This window comes from Dicentrarchus labrax, unplaced genomic scaffold (genome assembly GCF_905237075.1).
Source record: "Dicentrarchus labrax unplaced genomic scaffold, dlabrax2021, whole genome shotgun sequence".
NCBI classification, from domain to species: Eukaryota; Metazoa; Chordata; class Actinopteri; family Moronidae; genus Dicentrarchus; species Dicentrarchus labrax.
In genome coordinates, this window is record NW_026136716.1 from 9642552 (window position 1) to 9669168 (window position 26617).

Sequence of the window (26617 nt, forward strand, 5' to 3'; positions counted from 1 at the left end):
GAAGAAATTGCCTCCCCTGGCCAAGACATAGGGTCATTTGGCTGTTCGATGGTGTCAATTTTCCGTCCGGCTCAATAGACAGATACACCAGCAGAGAGATGACATGGCATTTTAATACTGTTTTTCTAAAACAAAGGTGACAGCATCTGTTTGATGACTCAACACTTTCTTTCTCGTGGGTAGCGATTTAAAAGTGAGAACTTCCTTATGTGTCTCCTCTTGTGAAATAACACAAAGAGGCCTAACAAAGGTGTCAGATAGAACAGAGCAACATAGAATAGGATATTGTACAAGAAGAAACCCAATATGCAAACCAGCTGACAACCAGCATGGCTATGGGGAGAGGCTAATGAGGGTGTGGCACAATGTGAAGTTCATCTAAAGGCTACAAAATATCAAAAAAGATAATAAAATTGTAGTGTAAGTCAGATTTTAAAGTGACATCACCGATGCTACATCCTTGTTGTTTTAAGCAATGCTAGCAGTGTGGCTCTAGGGATTGCAACGTTGGTCAGTCAGTCCACCGCCTCCCTTTCTGTTCCTGACTGAAATATCTCACTACTGTAACTATTGGATGCATTTCCATAAAGCTGCCCAGAGTATGAATCCTACTGACTATGGTGATCCCTGACCTTTAATGTACTGCCAGCAGATCAAGGGTTTCACTAGCATCTACTTGAGGTAAACATTGTACATACACCAATGACTTTGATGATCTTTGGACTTAATGTTTAGTGCCAATTACAGTAGCAAATGTTAACAAGCTAATCAAAGATTTTAGGTTATGATTATACCTGGTAACCTTTTGCATGTCATCATGTCTGTCATCGTGAGTTTGTTAGCATGCTGACATTAGCATTAAGCTCAAAGAACCACTGTGGATAAGTACAGCCTCACAGAGCTGCTAGCATGGCAGGGGAACAGGCGATACAATCTCAGCACTTCAGGCCAGTTGCATCTTTGTGAGTCTTGAAATGACAGCTGGAGACTGCCCATTACTCTGTGGTCAGGGATGACTGTCAGCCAACAGGATCACCTATGGCTTGGGAACCTGAACTCCATACCAGCGGAAACCACAGAGAGCTAAGAGCTGGGTCAGTCAAGTCCACAATGACGCAAACGAAGGTTGAGAAGCATTTAATTGTTTTCTACAATAAACACAACGCACGCAACTGTCGTGAGAGAGGGGGAGTCTCATATCTTTTCCACATTGCTTTTAATATGACCACAGGAATAACATCCATGGTTTGCACACCCATGTAATCACCTTTTTGATATCCCCATTCAGAGATGTTAACGTCATCACCACTGACCTTTATAGCCAGAATATAAATAATGCATTACGGTAGACTGTGAGGTGAATAGATAAAAGCTTAGAGGCAAACACCAGACTGATGTAATGAGTTTGTCAGTGGTGTTTTAGGAGGAGGGTGTGTATTTATGGAGGTGTGTGTATGAAGCTAATCAGCGGCTCCAGCACTGGGTCAGGCTGACGGGTGGATGGGGGTGGAGGGTGGAGCAGAGACGGCTCCATGATGTTCACTGTTGATTCACTTTATTTTCACCAACAAGCTGATGCAGTTCACAGATATTCTACTGGTAATGTCTTTTTTTTCCTCCCTCCCTCTTCCTGTGCAGCTCCTATCACCTCGATTATTGTGAAAAACATGTTTCACTGACGCACTCTGGCTTGCTCCCTCAGCAGTGTGTACCAGGGAAGAAAGAGCCAGTGCCACAGAGTACTGCAACAAAACACATCACCAGTAAGATGGAAAGCCACCAACAATTTTCCATCCACGGCTGCAGTCACCATCTAGGGAAGGAAAGGAGGGGATATGGAGTCTGGTTGTATAAGGTTTGAGCCACAGCTTGACATTGGGAGAATGAATCCCATAAAACACCTTTCATTATGACCTCTCTGCATCTATAAAATTTAGTGCACATTCAATGATGTTTGCAAGCTCCTCATGTTTAGATTTTGTCATCTTTAGTCAATTAAATTTAGGTAGGTTAGCCAATCTATAATTAAAAACTGTTGGCTGATATCTAATAAATGTATTGCAAGCCGGTGTAGGTCTCACCAACGATGTTTGTTAAATGCCACTCATCTGCATTATCTTGACATTTAAAACTATTGTGTGGATTGCGTATTTTTGCTGTTGAGGTGTCGTTCTGTCAATAAACGAGGAATGCACGTATCTAATACTGTGCTCATGTACACATAATGGTAATCATAATACTACTCCCTTATTTGGTCTTTAGTATCTTAATCACCTTAATCAGGATCTGAGGAACAATCACAGCTGAGCAGCAGCTCTTAATGTCAGTCTCTAAAACAATGATTAAATAATGTAACATTAGCAAATATAACTACTACCTTTTAGCTCAGCAGGCACAGAGGGGACTGAGAGCTGTTAAGGGGGGATATTTACATGATATCTGATTTGAATACTTTGTTACTGTAGTCAATGTATAATCATTTCCATCTGTAAAAAATTAAGAAATGTAGGAAAGAGGAAGTACACACACACTCAGATTTTTATCAAACAGATGACAAGTACATAAGACAACGCTGTTTGGTTTCCATATAAGTAATAAGCCAACTAGTAACACCTATTTTGAACTGCTGGGCTCGACAACGTGAACACTGTGTGTGAATGTGAGTAATTGGGTTGCATGCATCTGTGATTGCCTCCGTTATGACACCCCGGTTGTCAAAATTTGCTAAGCTCTGATGGTGAAAACTCAAAAATAGGAAGCAGCTACACTTTTTTTAGCTGGTGCTCATATTCAATCACAGATATTTAAGCAGATCACATTTAAGTATCGGACTCTGTATTGGAGCCACAAAGTTAACACTGAGCTGTAAACATGTTACATGTGGTGTGCATATACACACTTTACTCCATTACAAATACATAAATTTTGCATCATACCTGTGGCCCCTGTCTAGTACTTTCACAGTCACGTCTATTTACACATACTCAAGCTCTGCTTGTCCCATCTAGTTCGTTTTGTCATTTGTTTTTATAACCCTTGTGCCCTCCATCTTTCTGTAAATCACACTGTGGCGATTTTGTTTATTGAAAGTGCTGCCTAAAGAAACCTGACGTGTGATTTCTTGTTTAGTAAAGTGGCTGTCTTGTGCAGCATGCAAGAGCCACAAAGCGCAGAGTGAGACGCTGTTTTCTCATCCTTCAGACGCCCAGTCATCCAGTCAGTCCGCCAACCGACCAACCAACCGACCAACCAACCGACCAACCAACCGACCAACCAACCAACCAACCAACCAACCAACCGGGCAGCCTGTCATTCACACTGTCATTCAGCCAGTCAGCCAGCAAGCGCCAAAGCCACCAGGCAAATCTTCTCCTAGCTTTAATCAAGCAGAAGAAGCTGCTGCCAAGGAGCGGCTAAATATAGCCCCCTTCATAATCAAACACAGCAGAGGTGGTGCTGTTTCAAAAAGAGCCGGATTCCTTGTCGTTCATCTCAATGGACATCAAATTAGCCAAACTCTTCATCTGCCTCTTTCATTTCATATCCATTTTCATTCAGTTTAGACAAAGTAACTTGTCCAATCACTGGCTGCTACGTATTCAAGCTGAGCAACACATGGTTAAACTAACACACCCTGACAGAGCGTCAAGGGGCATTAGCAGAGTCTCCACAGACCAGGAAAATGCACAGGCAAACACAAGCACACCAAGGCAGTACATTTGCTATCAGACCTATTGTGTGACACTGACATATGGTGTGACTGACACGCACAAGCAATGATAAGTCTAGCACCCAACCGCACCTCTGTCAAGCAAACACAGGAGCAAAGACACCATGTTAGCAAAACACAAACAGTACCATTGAGCTAAAATGACAAACGTCTTCAAATGGCACTCTCAGGAAAGTTCACAAATCAAAGTAAAAAGCAAGTAAAAGCAAACAACAAAAAAGGCTAATTTGTAAGGATTTAAAACAAAACACCACCATGAGGGGAAATGATATAAATAGAAGATGAGCAGCATATAAAAGTAAAAATAATGAGGCAAAACAGCATTAAGAAGTGATTTAAATGTACAGAGAACCAGAGGGAGAAAACAGATGAGATCATTTAAAGTTGCGTAAGAAGTCCAAGAGCCTCTCACAGTACTGAGGTCACCATTAGCTAGTTCTTAACACAGTGTTGGCCATCTGATAGCCCTTAAATAGCATCATCTCTGAACAATAAGTAATATCACACACAGGCTTATTTGTCCCTCTCCCTCCCTGTGTGTGCGTGTTTGTCCAAGTCCATGAGGTAATCTGACATTTGACTACTCCAGAATTGGATCGAGGACATCTGGTTTATGTTATTCACTTTCTTGTGTACTTTGCTTGCTCCATTTTTCCCCGTTCCATCATTGATTTCATTCTCAAGCACACTAAAGCAAAAACCTTCCTTCAAATAGCATAAAATCTGCCAAGGCCCAGCTTAAATGACCAAATGAGTGTGATTGTGACTAAATCTATTGGCATACAAGAGAAGGGTTATGGGGGTTTTGAAACAATAACAAACACATTTCTGAAATGAACAGTGAAGATTCTGTGGTGAAACCCTGAAAAATATAAAGAATACATTTGAGTGTGAACAGTGCAGCGTTCCTCATCTGTGTCCTCTGATCCTCTGGCTCAGAAACACTAATTTTAGATGCACTTTGCAAAAAGAAGCAGAGGTAGTGGAGTGTGAGTTGTGTGTGACTGTGTGAGTGAGTGAGTGAGTGAGTGAGTGAGTGAGTGAGTGAGTGAGTATCTCTGCGGCAGCTCATCAATTAGACAGAAAGCAGGCTGGCTGACGGACGCCGTTGTCTCAGCCACACGGTATCAAGAGCTGTGCAGGTGGAGAGAAGTTAGGGAGATAATCACACCACTAACACAGAATGAGGAAGTGTACAGCTGGGATTTTCAACAAATTCAATATTAATTGAGAATTTTCTGTGCTTTTTTTGTGACATAATGAACTGAAAACAATAAGACGTGCGTGTGTTCCTGCTGCCAAAGGAGAAAGGAAAAGACTGTCCAAAAAAGGCCCGAATAGAACGTGAATGTATGCGACCGAAATGTTTCATTTATAATCATATAATTTACTGTGCTAATTACCAATGAGTAGTTTTTATTCCATAATAAACACAACTGATATGCAGCCAACTCAGTCTGTAGTGTGGTAAAATATTTAATTTAATTTTGTTAGAAGTCCTGTTTTAAACCTATAATAGGACCCAAAGCTAACACATTTGACAATAAATAGTCATATTTTCACTTTTTAAATAAAAATGCAACATTTGCTGCTTCCAGCTTCTAAAAAGTGAGGATTTGAGACTTCTTTTTGTCATATGATCGTAAACTGGGGTTTGGACTGTTGGTTGTTACAAAACAAGACATTTGAACACGTCTCTGGAAAGTTACATCAGGTACTTTTCACCATTTGATATGTTATCTGGTATGTTAAAAGGATTCATTGAGAAAAGTATGTGCAGATTAGCCAATAATGAATATAATTGTTAGTTCCAGCACTAGTGATGGTTATGCAAGAAAGTTTCTTTCATCACTGACATAACCACAGTAAGTAATTTTACTGAGGAATGATGACTACATTTTTCCTGAGAGTTGATTGGACAGCACCCTCCATCTTCTTAAACAGCAAGTATAATGTTGACATGGAGTCAGTTAGCTACGCTGTGGGCTCCAATTCGAGCCCCAATTGTTATTCCAGTAATGTTTCACATTTTGGCAAAAATGCGCCATCGAAAGTATAATGAATTAGCTATTTCCAGTTCTTGTTTAGATGCACAGACAACCGTCACTGGATTACTTTGAAATTGAAGAAAACTTACAAATGTTTAAATTCTAAGACAAGTTTTGGGGTCACAAGAAGCGTATTTTTTCTCTCATTTCTAAGCCTCACAGTTTGAAAGCCTGTACTCTGAACTGAACCCATTCCAGAGCCAGTTAGCCAAATAAACCTAGTAGACCAACTACTCTCATTTAGTCCTACAGGCACTTGTTGAAGAGATTTTCTTTTGTTCTGGTTGGGCTTTTCCCCATGCCCTTTCTAGGTAAGTTTTCTCACCTCATCTGGGGGGAACAGAGGGAAAGAACATGTTAATAGCTCATGTTCATACAATGAACACATTGGATGAAAATCTTCAAACCCTATATTACCCAAAAACCACTAGAAACCAGTGACAGAGGCCCTGCCACCTGAAAGCACACAGCGGTATAACACACACCAGAGGGGCTTCCCAGCATGAGTGGCACGTGTTTGGAGTTGGTCAAAACACATGTCTCGCACTGCCTCTGGTCCACACAAGTGTTCCACAGTGAAGGCCTGGAGGCAAAAAAAACCAAATCCAAATTTCCCCAATGTAACCCTGCTCTCAAGCCAACGTTGAGTTCTCTCTCTCTCTCTCTCTCTCTCTCTCTCTATCTCTCTGCTGCAAAGAGCACAACGTCTGTTGTCCGGCTGTAATCAATCCCCCTTTTGTGCTCAAGCAATTTGATCTGTTCTCTCCGAAAATATCCAAGAGGAAGATTTAGATTTTGCACCAAGCCCGGCGCAAGGACACAAGGCAGCCAGAAACCTTGATTAGCCCTCATCATTGCAGACCTATGACTAATGTTCCACTGTTCATATGTGAAAAATGGTGAAAACCTGTGGGTTTAAGCTGTGAGACGCGCTGGACGTGTGTATTGTGTCGCCAAAGAACTTGTTGTTGTGATGAGAGGGGCTTGAAATGAAACAGTATAGTCAACCGTGTCTCTGAACTAAAAACTGCAACAGACAGGTGTCAGAAATTTTCTATTTCCTTGAATTAAGGAAATGTTTTTGGTTACATGCTAGACATATGCATTTCCTGTAAACAGCGGAACGAGTAAATGCTTAGCCTGCTTCAGTTTAACTCACAGGCACTGCAGTGGAGCTGAAAATATTCTGTGTGTTGTCATTAGTGAAGCAGCCCGAGAGCCACAGAGTTGCATACTGCATGAACCAAATTTACCATCTGACTTTCTGTCTTTAGCTATCTGTAAAGTGTCAACGTATGTGTGAGCCTATAACACATCTATGAACAAGTGTGTGACATTATACACTGTGTGCAAATGCACCTTTGCAATCCTCTCTTGGTTGAAGAGTGCTGCTCTATCCTCCGATTTGGTTCCTGGCACTCTTGCCTGGAGAAAAACTATCTGCAGCGAATGCAAGATGAAGCTGGAGGTGCTGAGGGTGTTTGCATGTGGATTAAGTAAATAAATAAACAAATAAATAAATGCCTGGAGAAATGGTGATGTTTGGGAGAAGGAGGCAAGGCAGATTATATTCCTACTGTGGCTTTAATCAGAATAACAATACTGACGCGGAGAGAGAGGAGACAATGGAGGAAAGGGGATGCAGAGGGAGATGTGAGTGCAGCATACAAAGAGAAGCAGAGCCATACAGCATGCAGAGAGCAACGAGAGAGAGCATGGGGACGAAAATAGTATACATTTCCTTTGGTAATGCTGTGGATTCACATGCCGGGGTTCCCACGATAGCTCTAATGTAAAACTTTCCGTGTCTGAAACACACCCCGAAATTGTACATTATTTCTGAAACTTGGTGATCAGTGGAGCTCCTGCAAAACAGTCACTGAATTTAACTACTATAAGGAGGGAGGGAAAACATTAGTTGAGAGTAAGACAGTGAGAAAGTGGGGTGCACGTGTCCCAACCAATGGTGTGTTAGCCCCAGATGTTCCTCCCATCCCACCCCTGCCTCCTCAATCAGCCGAAAACCTCAAGAGGGACGAGCCTGCCTGTGGGGAAAGGAGAGGAAAGAGAGAGAATGTGTTTGTGTGGATGTGGTGTCCAAGGGCCCTAGTGTATTGATATATACTGTGTAGGTGTGTTGGAATGGCTCCAACTCACCTGTGATTTGACTGATTCAAATTGATTTTACAAGATGATTAGCATTGCTAGCTCTAACCCTGTTTCAGGAAAAACGCTGCAGTTTCAATGCTGCCATCTTTATTCTACATGCCAAGGAACTAATGAGGAGCTCAGTCTGTTTTAAAAGACAGCAGGTAAAAACCAGTCTTCACAGACTAACACCGCTGGACCTTTTGCATTATAGCTATTGAATAATGAATTGCAGGGAAAGAAATTACTTTAAAAAAATTGATGATATATGACATTTTGGAGGCACTTTATTTAATTTGATAAGTGCTCTTCCACCAGGCTCTTCTTGGAACAGACAATGGCTATGTTGATGTCTTTTTTTAAAAGGTCCCATACAGGAGATATGTGCCTTATGAATAGGCTAAAGGTGTTGCAAGACTCGTGCACTTTATATGTAGGCATGTACCTTTCTAGATTTTTAAACAACAGATAATGTATAACTGAATGATTCAAGAACTTGTTACAATTTGTAGTAGCCTAAATACAGGAACATGGCACAGGGCTGAAACATTTTTCATTATCAAAATATCTACCAATTATTTTCTAGATTAATTGTCAAATAGTTTTATAAATTTAAAATGAAATTGCTCAGTGCAATCATACTAATATCTTTGGTATGAACTGTATGAATTAGAACCAGCATACTGCTAGAAATAGTGTGTATGCTCAGTTTACCTTTTTGTCTCAAAAGATAAACAACAGAGCCTAACATGGCTATGGAGTTACACCTAAAATATGTTGTATATATTAAAATTCTTGTGCCAACATTTTGGGGGTTTTGTAAATTTTACTTTCAGCAGTGGTGTGAATTAAGCATTAACATGTGAAAGATAAGTGTGTGATGATCCCACGAGCCCCGTCAACAACGCCCCAGGATGCATTCCAGGCAGAAAACTTAATGAAAGTGAAACTGTCTGCAGTTTCTAGCTCTTTCTTTACAAAGCTACTATAAGATCTGGTGCACTCCATATGGGAGGGGCTTCTAGGGATCTGCAATAGCACAAAAAACATAGTCACAAATTCACACTTGTGAACACTTGCTTTTCTGCGATGGATTCCATGCGTAAAAGAAGACACGCACACACACACACACACACACCCCCCCACACACTGACAGTTGCAGTGGAAGAGCCTGTCTGTGCTTGTCGTCTGATGGAGGCTCAAACAGGCCGGTAAACACAGATGTGGAGGCTCTGGAGCGGAGATACACTTCCCCTCCAGTTATTTGACTGCACTTCAAATACAAATCAAACCACATTTTTACTCTTAGCGGTCATTTTTCTGCATGAACTGCTGAATTCAGTATTCATATAGTAGTTTTTATTGTTAGCAGAGTCCACCAATTGCCTGCTGGATTCAAACTGCCGCCACACACACACACTCATGGGTTTTACAGGAAACAGAACAAGTGTGTAATTCAGCAATTGTATCTAATTAATACCACAGCCTGACTGTTAACTTTTTACTGTTGCTGCAATGTATCAAGTCACCCTGAATGCAAATGTAACATTTTCTACTGCAGCTGCTTTAAATTAAAAGCCTTCAAGTGGTGAAACACAAGGTGACTTTTATTGTGAAGCAGCCACAGAAAATGTGTCACAGCTGACCCAGCCAAATTAACCAAGACTAAAAAGCTTTAGGATTACAATATTAATCTGCAGGAAAAATAAAGATGGATATAAATAATTCCTTTAGTTAACTTCTTCCTTGAGTAACTTTGTATTTTTTACAATAGTTTGCTGCTGCTGCAGTATAAAACACCAAGGTGAACATAGGTGAAAATACGACAAAGTATAAATCACCACCGCTACAAAATTAATGATTCTAATTCGGCTTTCTATTATGCTGCTGCTAAAATTTTAATTAAACTGTACAGTGCTGAGTGTCAGGATTCATGCGAGTGTTTGAAAGTGTGTGGGAGCAGACAGCAACTCTCAGCAACTTATTAACACTGAGTCGGTTTGTGTGTATGTGTGTTCTTTATTAGTATTGATCTGTACACTGAAGAAGTAAACAGGCTTTCTAGGACATAATGGAGACCAGTCTCTGCCCTAAATCGAAGCGAGTCCCACAAGATGTTTTTTTCCGTATTAAACCTGTAATTGTATGGTGATTGTGCGTGGATTCAGTTTTCAGGTTCTGCAAGAAAAGAATCCTTGACTATAATACAGAAATCAACCTTTTCGGTCTCCTTTAAGTTAGATACTGTAAAGAGGACAATAGCTTAATGTTTAAAATAAAGTGCAGGGTCCAATGAAACCATGAGGTAAACAGGACACCTGCAATCCCCAGCAGAAACACTGTCCTTGTCCCTTTCCTTTGTTGACACTGAGACCTTGGTTCTCATTTTTCACTGTGAACGGCAAACAGAGATACCAGAGGATCAATAGCTGAAAGAGACAAAGCAGTAAAGACGCCATGAGCTGTGAAAGCACAGGTCTCTGTTTACAGAAAAAGCCAACAGTGTCAGACAGACAGGATGCTACAAATCAGCCAAATGTCACAGGCAGTGTGGCTGAGACGTAGGGGGACATTGATAACTTTAAACACTCGCAAGGGGTGGAGAAATACATCACAGAAGGAACAAAACGGAGAAAGAGGGAAGGGAAACGCTGTTAGATGGCTGCAAATCACCACCTGACCATTCATTACATCTGTCTCTACGCCTGGGTGTTTGTGTGTGTGTAGGAGGAGATTACATTTCCATGCCACAGGCCGGCCCACAGATGAAACACTGCTGGGGAGGTTGATTAGCCACATCAGCGAGAGATGGCAAGACAAGGCTTCACAGACTGCTGTTGGACCGAGTCCCATCTGCCTCCTGCTGAGCAGCAACTAAGGCCAGATCGACTTGTTTTGATCCTATGAGGGGCTTCTGGGCCTGTTGTCCTTGGCTAAATGCAACAGCACACAAGGCCGAAGCTATTCCTGTGCATACGCAGAGCTAGCGTTGCAGCAAATGAAAACGTGGCATGTTAATAAAAAAAATGTTTTCTCAAAGCGCCAATGCAGTTCTTACATCACACACACAATGGAGTGCGACTGTAAGGCAATCAGAGCGGCCCACATTTTTGTAAGATGACCAATCACAAGAAAGAAGCAGTGCTCTACAATCTGTGCACAGCTGTTGGTTCATAACAGCAGCAGTAAGCAGCGGAGGACAATGTGAACTTATAGTAGCTGCTATGTTGATCATATGTCAACATGAGGCTCAGTAGGCTACGATTAAGTATCAGGATATTCAATACATGTTTTAAAACTTTTGTTGTGTAATTTCAGAACTGTGAACATTAAGGGATGTTCATTCATGTTTTTCTTTCAAAACAGCCTTCATCAAATTTATGCAATGAGGGATTTCATAGGTACTACGGGGAGAAACAAAGGTGTATTCAGCACCATGCAGTGCATTTCCTAAGAAAGACAAATTGCACTATATTGTCATCCTAACATTGCAGATAATGAGACTTCTATTTCCATATGCCAGTTATTTTATGCGTTTGTGGATTTCTGTCACATACAATGTCTAATTCAATAAGCATTCAAGTGAACTGACTGACGTTTTTTCCCCCAATCATTTACTAGGCTGAACCACCCTTTTCAGCATTTTCTCCCCTGTCAGGTACAGGTGTGATGGCAGACAGAAATGCCATATTACCGTCACATTTTCCACATTGCTTTCGTCATTTGAGATTTCACTGGTGCTCTTCAAACTATGCCATCTTGTTGCTCTTCCTCTGTAATACTTTAAGAGGCCTTTGCTATGAAAATTTATACAATTGAGGTGGAAACAGTGCAGTCCCTGGGCTGCTGCTCTGCTATATCTTGATAGCAGCCTCTCTGAAAGCCAGGCGTGTTTCCCTCACTGTCCAGATTCTTATCTCTGTAATTGCCTTCCAGTCAGGGAGGAGCACTAGTGGAGTTGGCAATAGTGCTGCCTACCACCCACTCCAAGACAGGAGACATGCTCCAATGGAGACTCTGGAGTGTTGGGGCCTTTAGTTCATTGCCAAGAGAGATGTGGTTGCCGCTTTGTCAGATTGACCTGCATTCAGGATCCAAATGTTGTCTCTCAGGGGTACCACTGGAAGTTTTAAGCGAACAGGGCACTGCAGGTCTATTGACGCGTTTCACAGTCCAGGTACTATCGCTGCACAACAGAGGAGCTCAAGCCAAGAGTGCCTCGACAATGGTATATGAGATTAGTGTCTCATCTCTAGTGTCCACAATGGCCGGATTGAGAACAGACAGAGAACCAACTCTTGTACACACCCGGCAGTGTGTGCAGTGTGTAAACAAACTATCTGAGGACATGGTGTGTACCTGAGGAGGCTACGCTGCCAAAATCGCTTTCATTTTCTAACAGGACTTATGTTGGACTAGGGATAGACTTGATGCTACGGTAACTCACTATAGGCTCTATACAGGAGTGGCCGGGGGCTAGCTGGTTAGCATGCTAACTTCAGTAGATATATCTCTGCAGAAGAATACATCTTTCACATAACAAACACGGTTATTTCTTTACATTCTGTTAATAATTTTAGTTCATATTTGTCTTAAATTAAATTCTTACATATAGCTCCTTTAATGCTCTGATTATATTGGTTACTCGTTTGTCTATAAAATGTAAAACATAAACAAATTCTAGTCCCAGTTTCTTATGGAACATCGTCAAATATCTTGTTTTGTCTGACAAACAGTCCAAACACCAAAGAAATTCAGTTCACTGTCATATTTAAAAACAAAAACCAGCAAATACTCACATTTGAGAAGCTTGGACCAGTGACTTAAATGATTAATGGATTATAAAGATTGTTGCCAGTTTATTTTCAATTGATCCAATAATCAGTTAATCAACTTACTGTTTCTGCACTACTGACAACTTGTTTTTACAGCAAATAATATAGTTTTAAATTATCTAAGAACACTTTATTATGAATATGATTGTGATTTTGAGCTTTAATTTAGGATAAGAGAAAAGCTCTTTGAGGATCCAAAGACAGAGTAACCGAAACTAAATTATGGTTACAGCGTCATTCGCATGAAAAAGGAAATACTATTCTAGGTGCTACAGAAAAAGCAAACGGATGTGACATTAGTGGTTTGATGCGCATAGAAAAAGGTGTCCAACAGAAACAAGGAACTCAGATATTCACATTGAGTCATCATGACAGTCAGAAGGTTGTCTATGACGTTGATTGTCTTGATAACCATCAGTCACTTTCATATGAAGTTCATGTCCATTCATCAGGTAAACTTATTGCTACTCAATTCAAGGTCTTAAAAGAGAAAAAGTTACGAAGGCAGCATGAACATTTGATAATAAATGGCAGTGCAGCAGCTGTCATTAGGGTTAGATCCATTCAAATGTGACTTTGTACAGCTCAATCAGCCTAATCCAATTCTCCATATATTGCTTCAGAGCACAGATTCCACATTCCTACTGTTTAATGCTGCACAAACAACTGAGAGCAAGTCCCAGGATCCCAGAAAAACCAACACCTCACTCTCTCAACTGGGCTGAATTCATCATCTGAAAGCTGGCAGGAAAATCAATGAAAACTAATAAAAGGGTCATGCAGCGTGAACAGAGGCCTTATTTGAATTATGTCCAAGGATGCGGTCTGGTCCTATAAAGTGCCTGGTGTGCACTGTGCAATACTGGCAGAGAGTTTAGCTGGTTGTAAGCCTTGGGAATGTTTTTCACGATGGGAATCTTTGAAATAAAACAAGGGTCATAGAAAACAGCCACAATCAGCTTATCTTCATTTCTTTAATTGGTCTCAGCTACTATATGTTTATCATGCACTTTCAAAACCTGAACAACACGGATTCTCTGGAAGGAGAAACTGTATAAAACGTGCCCATTCATGAGTCAGAGTTCATGAGAATAATGGCTTTCTGAAGCCAACTTCTTCCATGGGGATGCATCTGGAGAGACAGCTCTTTTGTGCCTTTTCTGTTAGAGCTGCAATCCTTTGGGACCAGATTTCTGCTTTTATCGAAGATGCGTACAAATCCAGACTTAACACAAATCCTTTCAGCTTTCTTTCCCTTACCACCTCACCACAACATGCACACAAACACTCCAAATTCAAAAGCAAAAACAAAAAATGCAATACATACCTGCCACATTAACTTTTTCGGAGTTTGCGACGCTGGGTGTGGCAGTGCTGGGACTGTTGGTCAGGTTGCCCCCTGTGCCATTGTAGATGTTTTCCACCTTGGACTCTAGCTTGCCCAGCCTCAACATGATGTTATCCAGCAACACTGCAAGGGTCTTCTTCAAGTCTGCAAGTGAGAATGTGCATTAGATTATTGGAGATGCATTAGATATTTCTGCACGTACGTCTCTGTGACTAGCTCACTAGTCACTAAATTCTCAAATCACAATCCTGCTTCAAGCCATCCACAACAAGTCAACACAGAAAGAAATGTCTGGACTGCGGCGTGCACTGATGCCTGACATTTTTATTTTATCAGCAGTCTTCAAAACACACAAATACTAATTTAAGAAGGAGACGTGCACTGACAGTAAAGTCATCAAATTGAGCAGTCAACATCAGCAAGTAACAAGAAATGCTAGCGTTAGCAGCCACTGCTGCATCCAACTGCATCTACATAAATATTGAAGTGTCTGAGAGGGAGAGATACACACACCTAATCATGAATGATTTCTTATCAGTTCACCATTTCTCACTTTATGTTAATGAAACCTGTAGTTTAAATCAATGGTTGTGATAATGTAAAATGTGATCAGGTAGACACTTCTCAGATTCTGCCAATTCACAAACCATCGTACAGTGGTATGATATTACTAAATCACAGCCGTCATAGCAACAGTGTCTGATATATTAATATATAAAATGTGTCACATAAGGGATAGAAAATATACACACGTACGTTTTAGTCTTGTGCAGTATCATCAGAGCGATCATATATGGAATACTTTGAGAGCATATGAGACTTATTAAATAGATTTTTATCTGTATCTGATTAACTGGGCAATTTATTCTGACTGAGAAAGAGCTTTCAATTCTTTCACTATCACCCAGCTTATCATTACAGTAGATACATGCATGAATCTTGCTCAACTACAGTGTGTCTGAAAATGTACAACTGGGAACTCCTTATCTCCTACTACAACAAATCGTTGGATTTCAGACGGTCAGCTTGAAGCTTGTTTAAATGTAAAACTAGAGTCAGGCCGGAGTGACCTTGCCGTTTAATTTGAGTCTTTGCATTTCTTTTTTTCTGTGAGCATCTATCTGCATAGGACACAGCTAATGGTAGGACGGGCAGGAGGGACGCTGACTAGTAATGAGACGGATAGGGCATTCATTCAAAATGTTAAGGCATGGCATTTTTTCGCCCTTATTTATTGTGGTATTTGTCTGATACTGTAACCTGCAGCGATTGCAGTGACATTTACAAAGAAATGTGAAGCTGTTTCAAGCCGCTGTAACTGGTACATTGGTCTATAGCAAAGAGCTCGGTCATCATCATCAAACTCAGAGTATACTTTTATCAATGCATTGGCTTATATGTGTACAGAACCGATCCAGAGTTCATCACGCTTGCCTTCCTCTGATGATGATAATTGCAGCTTGTCTATCACACACGAGCGCCACATTTTCCCTCACCGTGATGCATTTGACACGCCTGCCTTCATCACGTCAGAGAGATTGGCAGAGGCGCAATGAGGCCTGGCAGAGCACACCAGCCTGATCCGTGTGAAGAGAAACGCCAGAGTATTTGTCTGATTTGGATGAGCTGAGCGCTGGGAGGAGCAGATGCACAGGGAGCAGCGCAGCGAGACCGGGAAGAAACCAAACGGAAAGCTTTGGAGCAGCAGCCTTGCCAAGCTAACATAATTAGAAAAAAAAAGGGTGAGCCCAGAGTTAATGCCCCCCTCTGTTCACCTCTGGCACACAGGCCTGTGCCCACTGACTTCAGGCTGTACATCAGAGACATTCACCAGTCTTGTTAAATATCTTAGCTTGTACCGTAGCGAAGAACAACATGCTTCATAACAGCAAAGACAAACATATGTAAACTTCTTGTATGTATATTTGCCTTCATCCTTTTAAAAAGGCAACAAATCTACCAATCTTGACAAACTTCAGGCACACACAAGACAATAGGCCTTTAACGGTGTTCCTATCTGTACTTTTCATGGGCCGGTTATACTTCTTTAGTCACACGTCAAAGGCCACATCTAGAAGAAACTTTAAGACTTCTGTAGACTTCAGGACTTGTGCATTTATAATAACTGCTCATTTTGTTCTACAACTGTTCAGGCAATAAAGGGACAATTTTGATTTAGATTTGTTAAGAATAATGCCTAATTGACTATTTTCCCCAGCATTGTTGGTAGATGTGAGGCCAGCTCCAGGATGACCAGACAGTAATCATCCAACAGTATTACATTAGCAAGCCCTCTGGTATTTTAAAATCATAAGATATACTAAAATTTGCTGAATAATTTGTGTAAATCTAATATTTGTTGTTGCCCAGTTGGTTTGGCTGAAGGTGAAGTTACTTTTCTTGTTTTTACTGGACAGTTAAACATTGTACAGTGCTGCTTCTGTGGATGTTTGGCTTTTTATATGTACACATATTACTGCACTTCATCAATAATTAATTACAACAACAGGTGTACAGTTGTGTGCTGCAAAATTGAGCACTCTTCATCAATGCTATGCAGAGTTCAGTGTGTATAATTATTTTCTGCAATTCTTTGTTCTATAAAACAATCTGTGTATGTTGGTAGAAATAAATCGTTCTACGTGTCTAGTCTTTGCAGGTTTCTAAGACAATTGAAAAATGTGTCACCACAAAGTGACAGAAAGCAAAAAAAAAAAAGAGAAATTTCTCTAGTTTTAAATTAATTAAATGTGAGGCTTCATTAGCCAGTGTGTTCCATGGCACTGTTAATAATGCTCTGTACACTAACACTGCTGCCAGGTAACCCGATGAGTAATAGCAACACCCAGGGACACATTTCTGCCTGTCTCAATATTTCTTAGCAAGGTGATGTAGTTGCAAAACAAATCCTGGAGCAACAAACACACCGAACTTCCCTTTGCTTTTAGTAATAGTGTCATATACGATAATCTTCATGCACAATGGCCTGGGGTTTTTCATTAAGCCCATGAGCATTAAAAAGAAATGATTACAGGGGAACATAAGCCCAAAGCATCAGTGATCCCTATTGTTTATTGTCATCTGTAAGGCAAGCTTCAACCCAGCCTAGCAGTGGTCTCCATATCTTGCCAACGTAACATAACAAAGCGAAGATAGAAGCAGAAGGCGCACACAAAGACCTTCCGCCCTCGCGAGGATGGAAAGGATTAGAGCAGCAATATAAGCTTACACCACACCCCAGTAGGATTCTTCTGATTTCTGATTTTGGTCCTACAGAGCAGGCCAAGGCAGTGCGATGCACGTCCACGCCACAAAAGAAATCAACAATAACCGCGGAACCATTTGGTAACAAGGCACAGTGTCAAGTGGCTTGCCATGCCCGGCTGCATGGCTCGGTTTCAAAAGGGGTTGGAACGGGAAAGATCATATCATTGTCACGTCTGACTTTACTGTGGAGGAAGAAGATTATATGACAGGCTTCGGCTATAGAGACATGTTTTTGGTGCAGTTGTAGAGGAGACTAGCCGACTCCTGGAATCTATTTAGTGGTGCTCCTCTTGGATCTAAAGGGAGATTTTTCTCTCCTTGCTATCCAGGAAACTGTCAGACAAACATAAAACTGACAGATATTCATATCTATCCTTGTTCTGATCGAAGCATATAGGTTCCAAATATTAATAAACTGAAACAGAGGGAAAAAAGGCACAAAATCAAAAGTGAACAAAAACAATCAAAACTCTATAAAATCATCCCACCCTTAGATAATCCACAGAAAGACTACAGAGATAAAACTTCGATCAAGAGAAATCAATAAGTCATTTAAGCCAATCCTCAAGAAAAAAAGTGCCAAATATTCTCTACTTCCAGCTCCTTAAAGAGAAAGAATGTGCTGCCCTTCCCCGTATGATCATGACCTGAATACCATTTGTCTTTGAGTGTAGGTCATACAAAAGATATTTCATCCTAATCTCCATAAAGTGTGATGAAGACTAATTAACATTAATCGAGAGAATAATCAGCATTGACGATGGTTTACTAAAAATAAAACTGCATTTTAGCTTATTGGGATGGTTTATAAGTTGTTAAAATAAGTTATGAGAGGCTGCCTAGAAACAATACTTTGTGTCCTCATAGAAGCTAATTCCAATCATAATTAGTTTCAGAGGAATAACTGACAGTCCTATTTTCACCTCCCGTAGCAACAACAAAACACTGTGAAGCCAACTGTGCCATAGAAAGACAGAAGATAATTTCCTAACCAATTTGTTATCAGTGAATCAAATTCCAAAAAGTAATTGTCGTTAAATCTTATCCCCTGTCTACTGGTTTCCTAATAAATTTCCTCAATTGATGATTATATATACACATTCTGTGATTAGAGCTGATACTGAGGACGCTCAGACCCATTCAGGTCAGCTCAGGTATTAGGTACTAGGATTAGGGTTAGACATACTGACAATCAGATGCAAGGTAGGGGTGGGCGATATGGGCAAAAAATTATATCTCGTTATTTTGGGGGATTTTGGCGATAACGATAATCAGTCGATATCCTTTAAAATGTGATTGGAATTGTCTGAGTTAGGGCTTGTGTCCACCAAACGCGTTTTTAGCACTGAGAGCGCTCAAAAACAAATTTTCCGAGCACCCAGCGGTGTTAAAAGTTGAACAGATTTCAACTTGAAGCGCTCTGAGTGCTGCACTAAAAAAGACTTTTTGAAACTAAACCATTTCCATGCCAGAGAGGTAGACCCACGTCTCGGCACTAAATCATCTGAAGTACCGGTAGCTTCAGGGACTGGAGGTGCTCGCATTCTCTCTCTACCATCACAACGTGCTGGTAAACTGTTGCAAGGAGGATGCTAGCGAGAGGTCATGTGATCACGTCATGTGATCACGTAGGCCCACTAGTCGTGTGACTGAATCCTGCCATGCTGTAGAGAGCGTTGCTGCACCGTGTATTAAGTGGATGTGAGGAGTTTCCGTGGGCGTTTCATTATTTAGTAATTAAGTAATTTAAATACTCGATAATGGAAATTTGCACATCGTCAAAACAACAATGACGATATTATCGCAAACGATATATATTGCCCACCTCTAATGCAAGGTGGCAGTAAACCATATGTATACCCTGAGTATAATTTGGTCCTGGTCCAACTCGAATCTCGGGTTGGGTTTTACCAACAATGTTAGAAAAAAGCCGTCCAAAATATTGAGTGAGAATATACAAGTAAATTTTGGCCAGTTTGGAATTAGTAACATTTATTAATCTTGAAATGAAATACTTAAAAGAAATGACACAAGAAGTCATAGTTCATTAAAATATTGATCAAAGGGGAGCAAATTTGGTTCATAATAATCTCTAAAATCACAAGTTTCTTAAAAAGTTCAGGCTGAGTTCTTACTGCAGCGGTAATGGTATTCAAATCGACCAGTGGCCCTTTGTGTCATCCCCCCTCTCTCCCCCCTTTCCAGGAGAACAATTAAGAAATAATACCTAACATGAAGATACTGAAAGAAAAGAGTTCGATATTTACACATTACGTTACACACTATATTTAGCAGCAACCAAAAATAATCTAAAGCAGCTGTGTATAAACAGGCTGACTGACACATTTATTTCATGCTTGTGTTTCTTACAATCAGCTATAACTCATAAAGCAATATTCTTACCATGCTCCAAATGGCCTTTCAGGAGACACAATATTAAATTCAATTGCATTAAGATTTTATGGGTCATTTATGGGTAGCAAAGGAGGAAACCTTGTTTCCCCTTAAACTCATTACAAATCATATCAGGGCAAATCATCGAACAAGTGAGTGAACACAGGAAGCACAAAGTACCCTGCTGTCTCCCTATCTAATCAAGGACATGAAATGGATTTTGATGTGATATTGGACGGCGGTCAGCACACTCAGACAGCACCATGAAAATCAATCCATCATATAAGTGAACAAAACAAACTGGACAGGACACTGTTCCCTGGAAACATCCCCAGGATGATGTTACAGGAAAATCTATAGACGAGGATACATTTACCCCAAATTAATCACATGATTAATGAGGAGGATAACTCCTATGTAAATAGTATATAGGCATAGTTTCTCTTCTTGAAGAAAAAAGTATATATCTGGGGAATTCTAGCTGCACAAACTAACCTAATTTATTCTTCATCTTGAGTTATTAACACCAAGTCATATTGAATTACAGATGACTAATTACTTGATTAAATATGCACAGATGTTGAGGTTTGATTTCCGTCATGCTGCTAAAGCAATACTGTTGCAAAAGTACAGTCTGCTGACAATAGTCTGAAAGTGATGCTACTTTTCCAAAGTGGGCTGGCATTTCCCACATGTACCTTTAAAAAAACATGAGCACTTTGGGTTATTTGGGGGCTTTTTATTGGTTTGATTTGATAGAAGCAGCTGAAGAGTGATTGGAAAGTGGGGGCGGAGAAACGGGATGACATTCAGCAATGTCTTCCCTCCTAGGTGAGCTACTGGGGTGCTCCAAACACGAACAGTTTAATGCTCCAACAAACAAAAAAAGACCTGTACGCTAGGCAAGTACTGCACTTGTTTCTTTGCATAATCCAGCGTCTTCCTTTATGTTCTCTGGGAGCAGATTTAATCTCCTGGAGCTTTACTGTATCCTGTTGTTTCTCTGGGCATTAGAGAACAATCAATTCCAATCTCAGGTTTCTAATGAAGCCTCCCATCGAGCCATATGGGTCTATTAATGGCATGAATAACTTATTGATGGGTGTTCTCAACCTGTGCTATTACAGTTTTACGCTCCGATGTCGCTGTATCAGCGTTAAAATATAGACAATGTTGTGCCTGCTCAGGAGGAAGACAAGTGGAACCATATGATCCAATTTAAAGAAAATGTAAAAGAGAAGGAAAGCAAAGACCAGTCTGGTAGCGATCATATGAAAATTAAAGAAGTTATGGCTCATGCAATATCAATTTAACATGTTTGCAATGCTAATAGCAGGAAAGAAAGAAACCTATACACTTCACATTCATCAGGCTTTAGCTCCATCTAGATATGTCAGGAATTATTCTCTTGTAATGTCTGGCCTATTGACCAATAACACTTTCTTGTACTAAGGCAAGAGCAGATCACAGAGCCAGTATGACTGGAAAAACCTGTGAAGACACAGAAAAAAAATATTTCCAGTGAGTCATTGAGCTATGAACCCTGTTCTAACGTGGAAGGACGACGGTTCTGCTGCATAGTGTTGCAGCAGGAGGGTATATGACTATTTAGTTAGTAAGCTGTGGGCTACAGTCAGTCTATATTTGTTTACATTTTGGTAAATTAGCACTAATAAAAGTATGATGAATTAGCAAGCATATTTTCTTCTACGATATCTCAGTGGATTTATGGACTTTTATTAGAGATGGTTTGGGATAACTTTCCTTACAAAGTCGCACTGTCTAAACAACAATGTGTATCGTGTGTGGTCAGATTTGACTGAGTTACGGCTCTGTTTGACGCTAACACAACAATCGAGCACTAAGGGTTTTAAAGTACCTTCATTTGCTCCATGAGCTGTGTGTCACAGCTACTGCTGGGCTGTTGACCCTGTTACATCAATACAATAACTAACTTCCTGTTGTTCTTAGAATACAGGCATGCACCTGTCACTTTCACAGTTTGAAAACCTTTTTGTTGTATGAACTGCAGCAAGAGAGTTGGCTACTCACCATACGCTGTCATGGTACCCACATAGGGCCCATCCATAACACTTTGGTTCTCCTCAGCCAGGGCCTTGATGTAGCGCTTGCTGAGGTCCAGGATCTGCTGCCTCAGTACAGCGCTGTTCTCATGGCTGGCTCGCTGCTGGATGGTGAAATGCAGCAGCATCATGCCCCAGATGAACCCAAAGCTGACAAGGAAGAAGCCCAGCTTCTGGGATGACAGCTTCCACAGGAAGGGTGTAGCCATGCTGACTTGACAGGGAGTTGTAGGGAGCTGCTGCGACTCTGATTTTACCGAGGGAAGGTGCAGAGGTGAGGGAGGAGAATCAGGAGGGCAGGCGGGGCATGGTGGTGTCAGTCGGTGAAGCGGTGCAGTGGTTTTTTGGGGGGTGGTGTATGGCTTGTTTGCCTCACCGGCGTGATTTCCTTCTCTGACCCATCCTCATCGCTCAGTAACATCTCAGTGGACTGACTCCAACCTGTTGCATCCTGCAGAGAAGACGGACACAGGAAAGAGGGATAAGTCGTTAGTTGGTCGGTCTGCTAAACACAGATAATGAGGGTGTTCCTCTCCTAAACCAATACCACATGTACACAATAAAAAAACTCTGATAATTGGACAGTGAGTCAACAGAGTTAGCCATAAACTATAGTATATAAAGAATAGTTAGAATACAAGTTCAGAGAGCTCAAAGCCAAAATCTTGATATGGCTTGTTTATTATTATCTTTAACAGGCATTATTTTAAAATTATATAAAAGACAGATGATCAGCGAATCCCCATATTTAAGAAGCTGGATATCTGGATATTTGTCCTCAATGAATGACTAAAACAATCACTAAATTATCAAAGATGCTGACAGTTAACTTTCTGTTAACTGATTAATCAATGAATGGATTGCTGCAGCACTACACTGAGGTCAATAATCTGTCTATATGACAAACCATTTCTTTCAAGCAGAAACACAGTAAAGCCTTGTGTCTTGCTATATAAAAGGTAATGTATGGATTTTCAAAGGGTGAGAAACAACTTCACACACTAAGACCAGGCACTAAAAATGGTAACACATGACGCCACAACTGCTGAAGATCACAACGTTCTTTTAAACAAGGAACTAGCTATCAATGCACACATCTGCAGCTTGTTACTTTTGCAGCATACTGCAGCAGGTTTATAACTGCAGCAGACCACACAGCACAAAGGCACACTGTACCTGTAACTGGAGGTCGCTGTATGTGAAAGCTCCTACGTAGGGAGCAGGATGGTGACACACCAAAATATGTTCATTTGATTGAATGGCAGAGGTTGAATGGAGGCACACAGTACAGATTTTAATCACACATATTACACAGGGACACTAAAAGCTTCTCTTTCAGAAAGGAGAAATAAGTACATAGAGCATGGTGTAGATTAGCTATACAGACTTTAAGCAGGAATATTTGCTACTACTGGATAAACTCAGGAGAAGTAATTTAAAGTTTAATGCTGCTATGGCTCTTGAAAGAGAGGCTACACAGAACAGCCTCATCTCACCCAGACAGTGTGATCTCTATGATTGATGGGGCTGTAGGGAATTTATGCAAGAGGGTTTATAGTTCCCTCGAAATATAAACATTTGGATAGCCGACTATTTATCTTCCTTGATGACAAGCGAGATCCCAAACAGAATTTCAAATACATGGCTTTTCTGTTATTACTTTCTGTTGAATTTCTTCAACAGGTTTTTCTGCAGTAAATGATGGAAGCTGTCCCCATTGGACTGTGTGCAGCTGAGCATGTGTATATATATATATATATATATATATATATATATATATATATATATATATATATATATATATATATATATATATATGACTGTAATGTACAAAGTTTTACTCTTTTACTCCCACTAAAGGAAAAACATATCTGTAGGAGGCAAAAGGTCACCACAGCAACTCAAAACCTCAAAATAATGGTGACAAACGGCTTGTTTCGTCACACCAATGGTCCAAAACTCAAAGATGTTACATTTTCCAATTATATAAACCAGACTAAAGCTGCAGATAACAACACTTTAGAAGCAGGAGCCAGAGAATATTTGGTATTTTTCTTGAAAGATAACCTAAACGATTACTCAGTTATCAAAACTGTAACAACTGGGGCACCCTGGTCGTATCACGGCTAAAGTGTCATTTCTTTCTCCCTTCATTTCCTTTCATATGTCTGCTGTCAAGCTAAGGCTTGCATAAAAGACCCCCCAAAAGAAAAAGAGAATAATATTTCCTTTGATGAATAGCAGTTGGGATCTGTAAAGAACTGGTTTCATGTGCTCTTTGAGTTGAAAATGACTACCAACAACTTGATTCTAGCAGATACTCTATCTGGTCAGTAAAACGATTAAAGCCACTTCTGTAAACTACATAGCGACCCTCCACCCTGTATGATGCAGTTTGATAAAACAGAGACCCATTTACACTTTACGTCACTTCATGATTCTTTGGCAGAATGGATAGTTATCTGAGCTGAGAACCATTTTAGCCAGATGCCGAAAAAGGTGCCAATATATCTGTATACATAATCTTTACTTCAACTCCAACTCTGTCAGTAAGCTGTCTGTGGAAATAGCCTCTACAGGGTCTGTTCCCTGTGATAACAGCAGCTGGAGTTACACTGAAATTAGATGTTTCATTAAAGCAGCTCAAGCCATTTCAACACATACAATCATACAGAAGGTGCGCCCATCTATTGAAGCATTTATCTGATCCCTGATCAATTAAACCACTGTATGTTCTATATTGGGATCTGGCAAACAGAGACACATATATGTGGCTAAATGCTTATTTATCTATCACCAGAGATGTGGACCCCCGCGGACTTGCACGCAGGCAGCAGACACCATCGTACTTCTTGTAGTACGTAGCGCACAGATTACTATACTTACCATGTGGATGCAGCAAGTGTCTTAAAATTCATCTCATTTCCAAGTGTAAAGGAGGCCACATTGAGTAACACAGTTACTGATTGAGCAGTTAAAAAATTGCAAAACCACAAGCTATTCATTTCCTGTCCCTGCAACTTGTAACCTGCAAATGTCAATACAGTTGCCCCTTATCACATGGTCCACTCTTTCAATCCAGTCTTAAACCCTTTAAGGCTGCTATTAACTATGTACAGTTTGTTGTAGACTTACATTCGAGCAACAGAAAACAACTTCACTACAAATTCCCATATTATCAGTACAATGGCAATATCTCTTGTTGCCATCAACGCTGCACAGAAACCACCAGATGTAGAACATTATATTAATATGCTTGATCAGAGGATATAATTAATTACCTATAAAGTGGTAATATTCCTAAAAATCCATGCCTGCATATTAAGCAAAAATCGGATTTCTAGATAAACCTTATACATTATACTTTCCCCCACTGAGTGAGCAGCTTCATATATATATGTTGAATCAATCATAAAAAATAAAAACATCAGGTTATTTAATGAACATTAAACTTGTAGTGTGCTATTTTCATTCTTGCCATATTTAGTGCTGATTGAACACAACAATGCCAATGACCAAAAACACTGAAACATTTGCCTAGAGCAGAAAGAAGGCACAGACCTGCAGCACTTATGAAGCAGCTAAATAGATTAACAGTTCCTAACTGACAAACACAAGGCAATCTATCTAAGCTAACAACTTTGCAGCATGCAATCAAGCCACAAGAGAAAGATGTTAGATCTTCACTCATCTGCATTCAACCGTTGTAGCTGTAAATGAGGCTAAGTGTGGGGAGGGGATTTCTGCAGCCTTGCTTTTGAACTGCGTCTCTCTCATGCTCTTTCAAAGCAGCTCTAACCAGGTCAGGACCACAGCCGCCTCCATGGACACACCGCATTTAACTTCTTTCACCTGTCCGTATTTTAATCATTGTATTTATTGATCTGGACGGTCAGTATTCACAATGACGCACAGCAAAAGATATCAGCACTGAACTGTCTGCAAAAAAAAATCATCTGCATCTCCCCAAGAAACACAGAAGGCAGCCACACAAAGGGCTCTTTTCACCTTACATCCATCAGCTTCATAAATAGGTCAGAGACAGCTGCAAGCAGCTTCCAACAGGGCTGGAATCTCACAGCAGGTTATGACACACCATAATTGTTCAGTCATTTAAGACAAAGGCTCATGTCTGCTTTCTGTGCAGAGAGGGAGCTTTTTATACATTTTAACAAAGCACGGATAAATACTGTGTTGTCTGAATTCCTGTATCTTTTCCTTTTATATTTAAGTCTGATTTGTCTTATGATGTGCGCAACATAATGCTTTCAGTGGGGGGGGGGGGAAGAAATCTCTGCACTGCACTGTGAATTCATGAGACAAGCCCTTGGCAGTAGCGCTGTGCAATCTGCAGCGCTGATAACATCGGATGTCTCTCATTGCTAGGGACTCACTTGCTCGGAGGAGCGCAGGAGAAGGCTGGCAGCACTCGCTGGTTTTGGGCGCAGACACGGATGGGAGGCTCTGGGGCTGTTTATCAGAGAGGAACGATGCTCAGACTGCCCTGTGGTACATCGCAATAAGAAGCACGAGCCAAAGCCTACACAGAACATTGACTGAACCGCTTCAGTTTCTGAATACACACAATCTCAGTGGGAGCTGGCTCTCTTGTCTGGCCTCATTTTCTATGTCCATCCATCTTATTTAAGGCTGAAACTGATCACACTCCTTTGTTTGTTCCTATCACAGGCACTGTCCTGTAATCTGTAAAGAAAGGTGCGATGCAGCCATTGCCCCCCAGCAATGCATACATCTCCTGTTAG

At 40.6% G+C, this 26617-nt stretch overlaps 1 protein-coding gene and 1 long non-coding RNA gene across 4 annotated transcripts in view; one reads left to right on the top strand and one right to left on the bottom strand.

Annotated features, from left to right (window-relative positions):
* Positions 1–26617, bottom strand: part of mgat5 (alpha-1,6-mannosylglycoprotein 6-beta-N-acetylglucosaminyltransferase) — a 93387-nt gene that overhangs the window by 57915 nt on the left and 8855 nt on the right. For all 3 annotated transcript variants that reach the window (XM_051428090.1, XM_051428092.1, XM_051428093.1), the window contains exons 2-3: positions 21823–22305; positions 14089–14253 (exon numbers count right to left, since the gene is read on the bottom strand). In XM_051428090.1, the coding sequence (XP_051284050.1) occupies positions 14089–14253; positions 21823–22063 (406 nt within the window). In that variant the 5' untranslated portion in view covers positions 22064–22305. The remainder of the gene's footprint in view (positions 1–14088; positions 14254–21822; positions 22306–26617) is intronic.
* On the top strand, positions 1554–11128 carry LOC127378830 (uncharacterized). Its single transcript, XR_007888178.1, has 3 exons — positions 1554–1599; positions 1703–1855; positions 10654–11128. It is a non-coding gene; the product is annotated as an uncharacterized LOC127378830 (long non-coding RNA).